General features: G+C 53.6%; 1 protein-coding gene across 5 annotated transcripts in view; it reads left to right on the forward strand.

Annotated features, from left to right (window-relative positions):
- Nucleotides 1–7,261, forward strand: part of ARHGAP1 (Rho GTPase activating protein 1) — a 35,014-nt gene extending 27,753 nt beyond the window's left edge. For 3 of the 5 annotated variants that reach the window (XM_030559912.1, XM_030559910.1, XM_030559911.1), the window contains exons 10-13: nucleotides 506–583; nucleotides 1,394–1,522; nucleotides 1,894–1,997; nucleotides 3,226–7,261. In XM_030559912.1, the coding sequence (XP_030415772.1) occupies nucleotides 506–583; nucleotides 1,394–1,522; nucleotides 1,894–1,997; nucleotides 3,226–3,405 (491 nt within the window). In that variant the 3' untranslated portion in view covers nucleotides 3,406–7,261. The remainder of the gene's footprint in view (nucleotides 1–505; nucleotides 584–1,393; nucleotides 1,523–1,893; nucleotides 1,998–3,225) is intronic. The other 2 variants (XR_004000041.1, XM_030559914.1) reach the window with 2 other exon arrangements.
- Nucleotides 7,262–10,801: the final 3,540 nt, after the last annotated feature.

Consider the following 10,801-nt stretch of genomic DNA (forward strand, 5'->3'; position numbering starts at 1 on the left):
TCTTTGTTGCTGCCTAGGCCAGTGAGGCTGGGCTGGGTTTGTCCCATCCACGCCCTGATGAGCTGTGAATTGCCTCTCTGCTCTTGCAGAGTTTTTGCCTGGGCTTGCTTTAAGCCATGAGGATACATTTTCAGCTTCATAACTATATATATAACCTATAACATTACCATAACAATTACTGTAACATCACTATAACAACCGTGTTCAGTGCATCATGAGCCTTCCGAAGACACCCGACATGACAAACTTGGCACTGGATACCACACCATCATTTTACAAAGATGAACATGAGGGTGTTGAGTGTTTCCCCCGAGGTACAGAGCGTCACACTGGGCATGGGCAGTGCTCTCTCCACAGCTGTGTGTGGAGGTTTCCTGTGCACATGGGAGAAGCTGGTGCTTTGACAGCCTTGCTGTGTGCTGAGGCTGGCTTGGAAGGGTCGGAGAGCTCTGTATGTGACAGGCCTGGTCTGAGCTCTCCCTTTCCTTCTGCTCTCTCCCCCCAGCTCTGACCAAAGAGGGGATTTTCCGGAGATCCGCTTCCACACAGATTGTCAAAGAGGTCCAACAAAAATACAACATGGGTAAGTGTCCCTCCTCGGGAGAACCTTTCACCGTGACCCCTCCACTTCCCCCAGCTCTCACCTCCAAGTTAGAGTTCTCTGGTCCTCACCAGTCCTGATGCTCAGCCTCTGCTCCTCTGCACTGTTCCTGTTCTGGGGCTCTGCTCTCATCAAGCTTCTTGCGCTGCGCCCAGTGCTGGGGAATATGAGCTCCATCTAGCACTACACAGGAGTGTGTGCGCAAGTACCTCTTTGGATCTAGGCTGGGATCCAACCAACTCATTCCACTGTGATCTGAAAGCCTGTTTGAACGCTTCTCTCCGTCCTGCTGACCAAGGGGGACTGAACTTTGTCTGTAATCTGCCAGAGGAATTGTGTTTGAGCAGTGCAAAACGTGCACCCCCCATCCCTGTTTCAGGAGAGGCTCCCTGAGGAGGCTCCCAACAGGCTCCCTGAGGAGGCTCCCAACCTGCTCCCTGAGGAGCTGCTTCTGTTTCCCAGGGCTGGGCATGCTACCTTCCCATTGCTGCCCTGTAGACTGTGAGACCAAGACCAGAAAAGACCCCTGTTTGGGGTGAGGAGCCTTGGGGACATTGGGCTGGAATTGGCAGAGATGTTGCTTCTGTCTTCCGGGCAAGTAAGTTACCTGCATCTCAAGTGAGTCTGGCCCCATGCTCGTCCCCAGGGAGCTTCTGCTCCAGAGCTGAGCTTTGACACCATGCTCTGCTCTGCTGGTCTGGAGGGAGTCCTGCCCCTTGCCCCTCTACCTTATGCAGTGTGCTCCTGCTCTGATAGATGGGCTCTGAGCCTGTGCCTGCTCTCGGTCCTCAGGGATACAGGTGGATTTCCAGCAATACAATGACATTCACCTTGCTGCCGTGATCCTCAAGACATTCCTGCGGGAGCTGCCAGAGCCCCTGCTCACCTTTAGCCTCTACAACCACGTCGTCAACTTCCAGAGTGAGTTGGGGACAAGAGGGCGCAGGCAACTGAAGTCTGAACTCCCTGATGGCAGGGATCTCCTACAGGCTACCTCAGACACACAGTTACGCCCCCTGATCCCAGGCTGTGGCTCTGGTGCCTTTCCAAGTAATCCAGGCAGCATGGATGAGCCCCCATTGCCAAGGGAATCTGCATGGGATGGGGAGGAGAGGGAGTCCTGCTTGGGGTACCTATGCATTGTGAGCTGGGCTCCTATCAGAGGAGCCTCCCAATGTGAGTCAGGGTTGCCCTATTGCCTGATGGAAGCTGGAGGTTCCCCCCCCTTCATTGGCTGGTGTGAGCTAGGGTCTTGCTCACCTACTTATGTGCCCCGTGTGTTTCTCTTTCAGATGTGGAGGAGTCGAATCGCGTGGATGTTGTTCGTAAAACCCTCCAGACCCTGCCCGAGGAAAACTACCAAGTGCTCCGTTTCCTGATGGCCTACCTGGCAGAGGTTTGCTGCTGCACTTGGCTCTGAGGGGGTCTCCTCTTAGCTCACTACACCTGGGCCCAGCTCCGTTACTGCCCATTCCCTCCCTTCCCAACACACATGCTGCCCAGCTGAGAGGGAGCGCGGCTTGGGCCAGGAAACCACCCTTCTTTATCCCTCCGTCTCCCTTCCCCAAGGGTTGGAACCGGCTCTGACTCGTCAGGATCAGGTAGTTCCTCCCATTGGGGTGGGGGCCAGAGGGCAGGACAGCAGCTGAGATAGAGTGAAACTTCCTTTAGCGCAGGTAAAGACCAAGAAACAGGTGTGCGGTGAGAACGGGATAGAAAATGAGCTCCAGATCCTGCCCTATTGGACTTGCAGGGAGCTTCCAACTACTATGGAACTGCTCTACTGAACCAAATCTATCCCCAGCAAAAGGGGCAAAAACCCCCAGGTCAAGGTGTCTCTGTGTGGCCTGGAGGATGAGATGCCAGCTGGTGCAGAATGTGGCAGGGTGTCACTTGCCATCTCAAAAGCCCTGCAGATGTTGGGACCTGTATATCACTCACGCCATCCATCCCTGACAGTTCCTCTGGGCCAGGGCGGGACCCTGGTCTCTATTCCCTGCCTTCCCCATCCCTTCCAGGCCTATCCGTCCCCTCCAGCTTTTCCAGGGTAGGAGAGGGTTGGGGTAATTTAGGGTCATGTCCACACTAATTTAGCTGATTTTTGGCATGGGCTGGGAAATTGCTGTTCAGTTTGCACCTAACACTCATCAGAAGAGGGTGGTTAGAGCATAGGCCTGGGCTCATGGCTGCTGGAACCCTTCTCCTGCTCTGCCTTTGTCATCATCTGTATGGCTGCGCCTCCTGGAGAGCCAGGCTCAGGGCCCAGCGAGAGGCGTCCCTGCGGTGGAGACAAGACAGACAGTGTGAGAAAGGAAGGACTGTCATCCCCATTCACTGGTGGGGAACAGACACACAGAAACCAAGTGACTTGCTCAGGGTCCCACAGGGAGTCTGTGATAGAGCTGGAAATTGAACCCAGGTCCCCTGAGGCCCAGTCAAATGTCTTCATTGCAAGCCTGCCTCTCCATCCCAGAGGCCCTGAACTGCTTCATGTGCCTCAATTTCCCTCTCTAGGCTAGGCGCCTGAGCCCCCACCGTGCCGTTGTGAGGCACCAGGGAGGGCAGAGTGCTGATGCTGCTGTTGCTGCTCTGAGTCATAGGGGTCCTCTCTCCCTCCCACGCAGGTCTCCACTTACAGTGACATAAACAAGATGACGAACACCAACCTGGCCGTGGTTTTCGGCCCAAATCTGCTGTGGGATAAAGATGTAGCCATCACCCTCAAGGCCATCAACCCCATCAACACCTTTACCAAGTTCCTGCTGGACTACCAGGGGGAGGTGTTCCAGGACGTGGAGGCCTGAGCCGGGGCCCGTCCACACTAGCACACTGTGCCCACCTTCCCTCTCCCTCTTCCTATCTTGTTGAAGCCATGGCCAGGAGCCTGCAGCACAGAGGGTCCATTGGAGCTGCTGAGCTGAGTAAGGGCTGTGAGAGTGAGTGAGCAGGCAACCATTTGCCAGAGATGGGGGAGGGGAGCTGGTCTCCCCATTCCTGGGAGTGGAGTCTTGTCCCCATGGCCATTCTGTGCAGCTCATCCCTGGTCATGCTGCTCTACTGGGGGCCATTCCCTCCTTCCTTCCCCTCACAGGTTTCTTTCTGCCCTCCTCTCCTCCCCCCAGCAGCCCCTCTTCTGTGCAACTCCCAAAGATCCCAGCTCATTCCTCCTGCCTTCATCACCTGGGCAGGACTTGGCTTGAGTTGTGTGACAGGAGGCTCCCTGTGCCAGCCCCTCCTCTCAGGAGCTGAGTGCAGTGTCCTGGCTCCCTGCCCCTACCCAGAGCAGATCAGGTAAGCCTTGTGCTTCAGGTGTTGGTGAGGACAGCACCAGCTGCTCCTGGGCTAACACCAATCCTGCCCTGGGCTCACAGCAGGTGTGTGAAGGAGAAACTAACTCTCCGGGGGCTGGGCCATTGGGCCCTGCCAGAGACTCTATGACTGAGGGGAGCTGGCTTAGCCCCACCCCTTGCTGACACTACTATCCCGGGGAGCTATGCCTCTCCAAGGGGCGCTAGCACACACTGCAGGTTCTGTTCACCTTCACTAACAGGGCTGTGGTGGGCATGACTACTCAGATCTGGCTCTAATGGTCCCCTTGACTTTGTCCCCGGCTCTTGGTGGGAGGGTTTCATTCCAGACACGGCCTCAGTGGGCATGCGCTGCCTGGGGATGCGGGGTCCCCTTTGTAATGCTCTGTGATCAGTGAGCTTGTTGGAATCATGCCAGGGACAAGTGCCCTGGTGGCACTTGACTCCCCACTGCCACACACCACAATTGACACTTCCCTTCCTTATGGCTGCAGCACAGGAACACTCCTGGGTCCCTTGTTTGTCTGCTGGCCAGCCCCTGATCCCAGCTGATGAGTGGAATTTTTTCCAGCAAAAATGTAAGTCAGAATGTGGCCTGAAGGGAAGGGCCTGCGCACTGAGGCCAAACGTTAGCCGGTGTGTGAGGCCTGGATCGCAGGAACCTGCCCAGGTGCTGAGCTCTCATGTGCCAAAGCCGCTAGGGCAGAACTGTGCCATGCAGCATTCCCCTAGCCTTTCAGGGGAGCTGCTTGGATGCACTCCTTATGTGCTAGGCGGCTAGGGAGGGAGCTGGCTCTCTACAGGCCAGGCTCAGGAACAGAGCAGGCCAGATCCCCTCCTGAGGCAGTTGCACTGCAGTCACTGCCTCAGGGTTGATTTTAGTGTGGAGGGATCCCCTCTGCCTCTGCCACATGCTAAAGTAACAGGGAGCTAGTGTTTCCTGGCCTTGGCCTGCGAGAGAGACGCTTCCACGCTTGAGCGATACTCTCCGTTTCTAGCCTCATTCCCCAAGACCCATAATTCTCATGCCCTGCTCCCCTAGGCCAGTCCTGCTCCCAGCTGCACCGCAGCAGTGGGGAAACATTTGGACCAAGCAGAGCTCATTTTATAAAGTGGCAGTTGATCTGCTTTTAATAGGATTTTAACCTGCCCTAGAAGCTGACCGAAGGCTGATACCCTGATTTAAAAATCCGACAAACTGCTGATGAGCATCAGCAACAGGAAGGGGGTCTCCTGCGAGGCCCAGGAGCAGGGACCTAGAAATGGCAGGAACTCTGTCAGGCCTGCAGTGCAGCCCAGGCCCAGTTCGGTAGCTCTAGCTATTGCCGATTGATTGACTGCTCTTGGGATGACCCACAGAAGGGTGAGATGGGCAAGTGGAGGAGCAGAGAATATTGAGGAGGGCTGGAGAACAGGCTGTGCACAGCTTGGAGCCACCCATCCCACCCTGGCTACTGAGTGAATCTCTCTGGGAGGCAGAAGGGCCCATGGTGGGGAGGGACCAGGCCTGGAGCTGAACATGCTGCTGTGTGAGTTGAATTTCTGGGACATGAATGCCCTTTGCTGTGAATAAGTCGATAGTGATGGTTTGGGTGGGTCACATAGGGCTTCTAGTTCACCTTGACTTCTGCTAGATCCAGCATGGAGGATAGATCTGCCACGGAGGCTTCTTGGGAAAGCTGGAGGGATTCAGTGCTCCTATTGAGGTTGGGTGGGGCAGTGTAGGAAGAGCCCTATGCTTGCCCCATGTTAGGCCATGCTTAGTGGGACACTCTTGAAAGGGGTGTTGTCTGCGTGATCACATATCATAGCTTCTGTCTCCCTACTCTAAAGGGAGCATCCCCTCCTGCATGTATTTCAGAGTGAAGCTAAGCTGGGTTTGCTGATGTTATCCGGGCCACAGCTAAATGTTTCTTGGCTTCACTGTCCCCAGAGGAAAGGAAAAGCCTGCTGGCCTCCTTGGGAACAGCCAGAATCTTAAGGCCAGTAGCCCAGAACAGAAATTCCTCATTGGCTGGGGTACAAGGACCTGCCTGCAGCGAGTTCCAGCTGGAAGCACTGAATCCTGATCTGCTCGGTGTTGAAAAAAGCAGGGCTGGGCAGGGGCAGGCTGAGGCTGCACTTGGGGAAGGTATTTCCTTAGCCTCCCAGAGACACTTTAACAAAAAACATTCTATGTAGTTAAAACTCCTGAGTTTATGGGCTTTCCCACTGAGTGTAACGGGACCTGCTGCAAATCCCTGCGCTAGGGGATAACCCAGCTCCTGGGGCAGAGCCCTGCATAGGCAAGGGAGTCGACTTGGAGAAGAGGCAGGCTCTTGGTACTGCAGATGGTGGGAATGGGCTCGCAAGGTCTTAGGAGCACTCCAGTGTAAATATTCCCATTCCTTTACCCACCCGCTGCCTGGTCCCCAGAGCTGCCAAGAGGCCTGGAACAGGCACAGCAGTGCTGGCTACTTTGTTTCTGCAATTTATGCTTTGGGATGCCTTTTATGAAGATACTACTCTTGTGGCTTGTGTGTGAAGCTGTGGCCTGGGCCTGACTGCAGCCCTTGGCTCCCCACGCCAGGTGGCAGGTGGGCAACCGAGTCCATGTCTCTGCCAACTCAGGACTGAATTGCCTTCCTAGTCTATCTGTCTCCTTGGGTGTACGGCCTGAGGCAGAGCTGGGAGGGAGGCAGCATGCAGGTAGCTGGAGTGGCTAGAGGACCAGCCTCGGCCCAAGAGACTAGGCTCTAGTCCTTGTTGCCTGTAAGAGGTGGTTGGTGGCAGGTTAGAGACTCATGGTTACTCTGTGTATTTGTCTCCCACAATGTGTCTTACTCCTGGGTACAGCTGCCCAAGAGCCTCTTCCCCAGCGTGGCTTCCATATTAAATATTGGCCACAGTGGCCCTTTGAGGGTGACGTTTTGTCTCCTCTCTGTGCCCTGCTCTGCAGCACCCAATTTCCCTCCTCCCCTCATTCCAGTGGTGTCTGAGCAGCCTGAGCCACACGTCACAACTGGCCCCAGCTGTCAGCCCTCTGTCCGTCTCTTCTGGAACCAGAGCCTTTGGGTGATGCAGATGAGGGCAAGGTCAATTTGTTGCCTTATGGTAAGCAGAGACTTCTGAGGGCCAAACTAACCCCTGGTTGCTCTTTCAAGCAGTGGTGCTTTAGTGCAATTTACAGCTTTGCTTTTTGTTGCTGGTGTTCCCTGCCTTCTCTCCAGTTGATGTTGAGCAGGCACAGGGCTGGGGTTTTTACTGTGACATCAGTTCACATCTATGTTTATTTCCTTCTACACTGCACCAATCTTGTATTTCACAGTTTGCACTTTTTGTATTTCAATAAAAACCAAAACTCAGCCCCAGAGCATGGTGTATTTCTCTGAGTGCAGCCTTCGGGGCTGATCTACAGGAGAAAGCAGAATGGCTGGTTACTCACCCAGCTACAACTGAGCAGAGGGCAGAGCTGTGCATGGTACATCATCCTTGTGCCTCTCCATGGAGTGTACGCACACTTATGGACAGCATCTCTTCCCAGACTCAATGGGCAGGAGCCATCTGCTAGGCCACTTGGTGCTAGATCCACAAAGGGGACTCGCACTGCGCTGCAACACCTAACTTTAGGCACCCTACTACCCCCTGAAATCCCAAAGTCCAGGTTAGGTGCCAGATTCCCTATGTTGTGCAGTGGGAGAGTTTGGTGCCTAAGAACAGGATTCACAAAAGCCAGAGGGTCGTGCGGAGACCTGCCTAAACTAGCCAGCAGGAATTATCAAGGAGACAGTTGGGGCCTCAAAAGGTAGTTATGTGCCTTCCTCCACTTGGGACTCAGGGCTGGGCCCCCTTTCCTGGTGATAGAGCTAATCTGCCTTAAGCACTCTTACCGGAAAAAAGTGCTGCTGCAGCCCCCACAGCTTCACCACTGGCCCTCAGGCCCACTCCTTTTCTGGACAGGTACATCCCCCAAGCTGGAGAAGTCAGCTGACAGTGTGCCCCAAGTTCACTTTGGATCCAACCCTGAAAGGCAAGGACAGTAAGCTCTGTGCTTTTCACAGACGTAGTTTGCTATAAGCACAGAAGCCCCAGGGCCTGCCCCCATTTCAGGCTGATTGAGGGTCTGCCCCTCCAGGCAGTGCTAGAAGAGGCAACCGCACAGGAATCTTAATGACTGTCATGAGGGGTTGATTACTAGCTGCTCACACTAAGTTCTTCCCTTACCCCTAAAGAACTAAACCAGAATAACAGTGAACATACGGACAGGGTGCTTCTACCACCTGTGTGGCTACTCTTTTGCTCCAGTGCTTAGTAACCAACCCCCCAAGCTGATCATTACGATTTCAGAGGGAAGGTCTTTGCTCCTGAGCTGGCAGGTCAGATGGGAGCTAGGACAGCAGCAAATTTATTAAAGCTAATGTTAAAATTATATAATATACAAGTTAAGAAAGAAGAGTGTCTGTATCTGGGTATAGTGCTTAGCTTATCCAAAAATACAAAGTTTGGTTTAAAAGTCAGAAGATACATATAGTGCATAATCTGAAATAACCCAAATTTAGGCAAATAAATTAGCAATACAGTTTAGATATTAACATCCAAATATTGGGGTACACGCATGAAAAGTTATCCAGAGAGTTGGCTGCAGAAAGCAAATATAGCAATCAGTGTAGATTATCCCTCAGTAATTGAGCATGTAGGAGACCGTATCCTCAGTAAATACAGTCCAGTGGAGAAGTATTTCAGTTACTCTCCAATTTTGCTTCTCAGTGGCGCTCCAGCTCCTCTCTCCTGGTACTGCTGATGTCTGGTGATGAGTTCCCTCGACCACCTGCAGGCGTCTGACATTACTACATTAATCCCCACACCAGAGCAAGGGAAAGAATCTTCTTAATAGCTCTCTTTGCTGTTGTTTGAAGGGAGTGAGACATTCTGCACAGGGTAGGAACTGAGTACCTGGGAGGGTGTGGGATATGTGACATGTCAGGGACATGCAGCTGAAGTCTGGTGAATGGGCACCTGAGGTTGTTGTCTGTGCTTTTTCACCCGCTGCTGCTTAAGCTGCCCTGGCCAGCCTATGGAAGCAGCTATGTAGACAGGCAGTGCATTGGCCAGGCTTGGGGACACAATACAACGCCACCTTTCTTGTAGATGGCAACTCTGGCCTCTAGGCTGGATCTCAGGGCCAGCAGCAGTGGAGCAGGCCATGATGTAGAGCAGACACCTGACCTGTAAGGGAAGGGGGAGATGGGGCTGAAGCAGTGTCACCTTCTCAACACGAGTGAGATGACTACAAGGCCGATGCTATTATCCAGAGGACCTTTGGCTTATGCCCACTCAGTCCTCTCTCCTCTCCTTTAGCACTCTGCACAGGACAGAAAACCCCAGCCTTGGCCCTCCATTGTGGATGTTAACTCACAGTTGGCTGATACATGGGAGCTCAGAATGAGCCCCTTGAAGGGCCATACGAATACAGCCCTTGTAAGGACTCGGAGCGGAACCCACCCTCCACACTCCTTCCACCTGCGGAAGGGGCCTGACCCACAGAGGGCCCTATTCCACACACAAAGTCCTATATCTCTACTGCCCCCAGGAGCACTCACACCTGCTAAACTTGTCAAGGCTGCTGAAGGGGTTGTACCCCTGGTGTTGCCATTGATGTAGAAGGCAACTGTCCCCACAGTGAGATTCAGCCCCTGCCAAACTGTCTTCTCCCAGAAGAGCTCCATGTAGGGCCAGCTGCACACTATGCGCTAACACAGCCTCTTGGAGGTGAGGCCCCAGTTCTTGTGAGCTGGCCTGGCAGCAAGACAGCAACATGTCATGCTCTTGGTACATTGCAGCCTGTCAATTGGAACACGACTTCCTGGCCTGCTGGACCCGTTCAGGTCACTGGGGCTCCTGGGCAGAGCATGACAAACACTTACTACAGTGCTGTGTAAGGGCCCCCTACTCTTCATTGGCCCTTACAAACAGCCGTAAACAGTCTGTGCCCTGAAGAGCTTGCAATCAAAATACACCGGCCAGTGAGGGAGGGGTAGAACACAAGCAGAGTGAGCAATATGATAGTAACGAACAGCACACTAGATCCATGACTAGTTGGGGGCGGGGGGGTTGGTGTGTATGTGTGGGGGTAGGTTTACTCTGGCAGGGGTGGTGGGGGAATTGAGGAAATCAGCCTAATTTGGAAGGGATGGTGACAAGGCTCAAGTCAGGTGTAGTGTGAATTTAAGGTGAGGAGACTGAAGGATGAGGGGGTTGGAACAAACAGCCCCTCAGCATGAGGCAGGCAGGCAAAGTCCAGTCAGCACTGTAGAAAGTTCTGGGAATGTTCAAAGTTTCCTGCTGTGACTGCTTCTGCCCCTACTAGCTGGAGGCTCCTCTTTGCAGCCCACATTGGTGGGGAAGGAGGTAGCACCACCTAGAGCCGACTGCCTCCCTCTGGGGGTCTCTCTACCAGGGGAAAGCCCGTAGGTTTCATCACGTTGTGTGGTACTTGACCAGGAGAGAATCTGCCCAAAGCACTGAATGGGGCCTCAAGTTTTTCAAATACCATTTGGGCTCCTGGCCATTCCTGCAGGTGGTGCACCTCCACATTTCTTTGGGGATATGTTGGTTATTGGGGCACTAGCTGGGCTAGGACCTTGAAAGCAGACAGATACCTAGGTAGGGGCTGTTAGCACCAAACAGTGTGCTGATGAACCTTGTATTTCAACCTGTGCTTGTCAGACTCCCAGCAGGGAGAAACATGAGCTTTCTCCCCCTGGTACGCCTATGGAGCAATCTCCACAGTGGTGTAGAACAACACGCTCAAGGCTATTCTGTTTGGCACACTATGAATGCAATTGCCAGCTTTGCTCTGATGGCAGGATCTGTGATGCTGGTGGTGATAGAGGAAGCAGGATAAATGCAGCTG

The sequence above is a fragment of the Gopherus evgoodei genome, chromosome 4 (assembly GCF_007399415.2).
Source record: "Gopherus evgoodei ecotype Sinaloan lineage chromosome 4, rGopEvg1_v1.p, whole genome shotgun sequence".
Classification (NCBI taxonomy): Eukaryota; Metazoa; Chordata; order Testudines; family Testudinidae; genus Gopherus; species Gopherus evgoodei.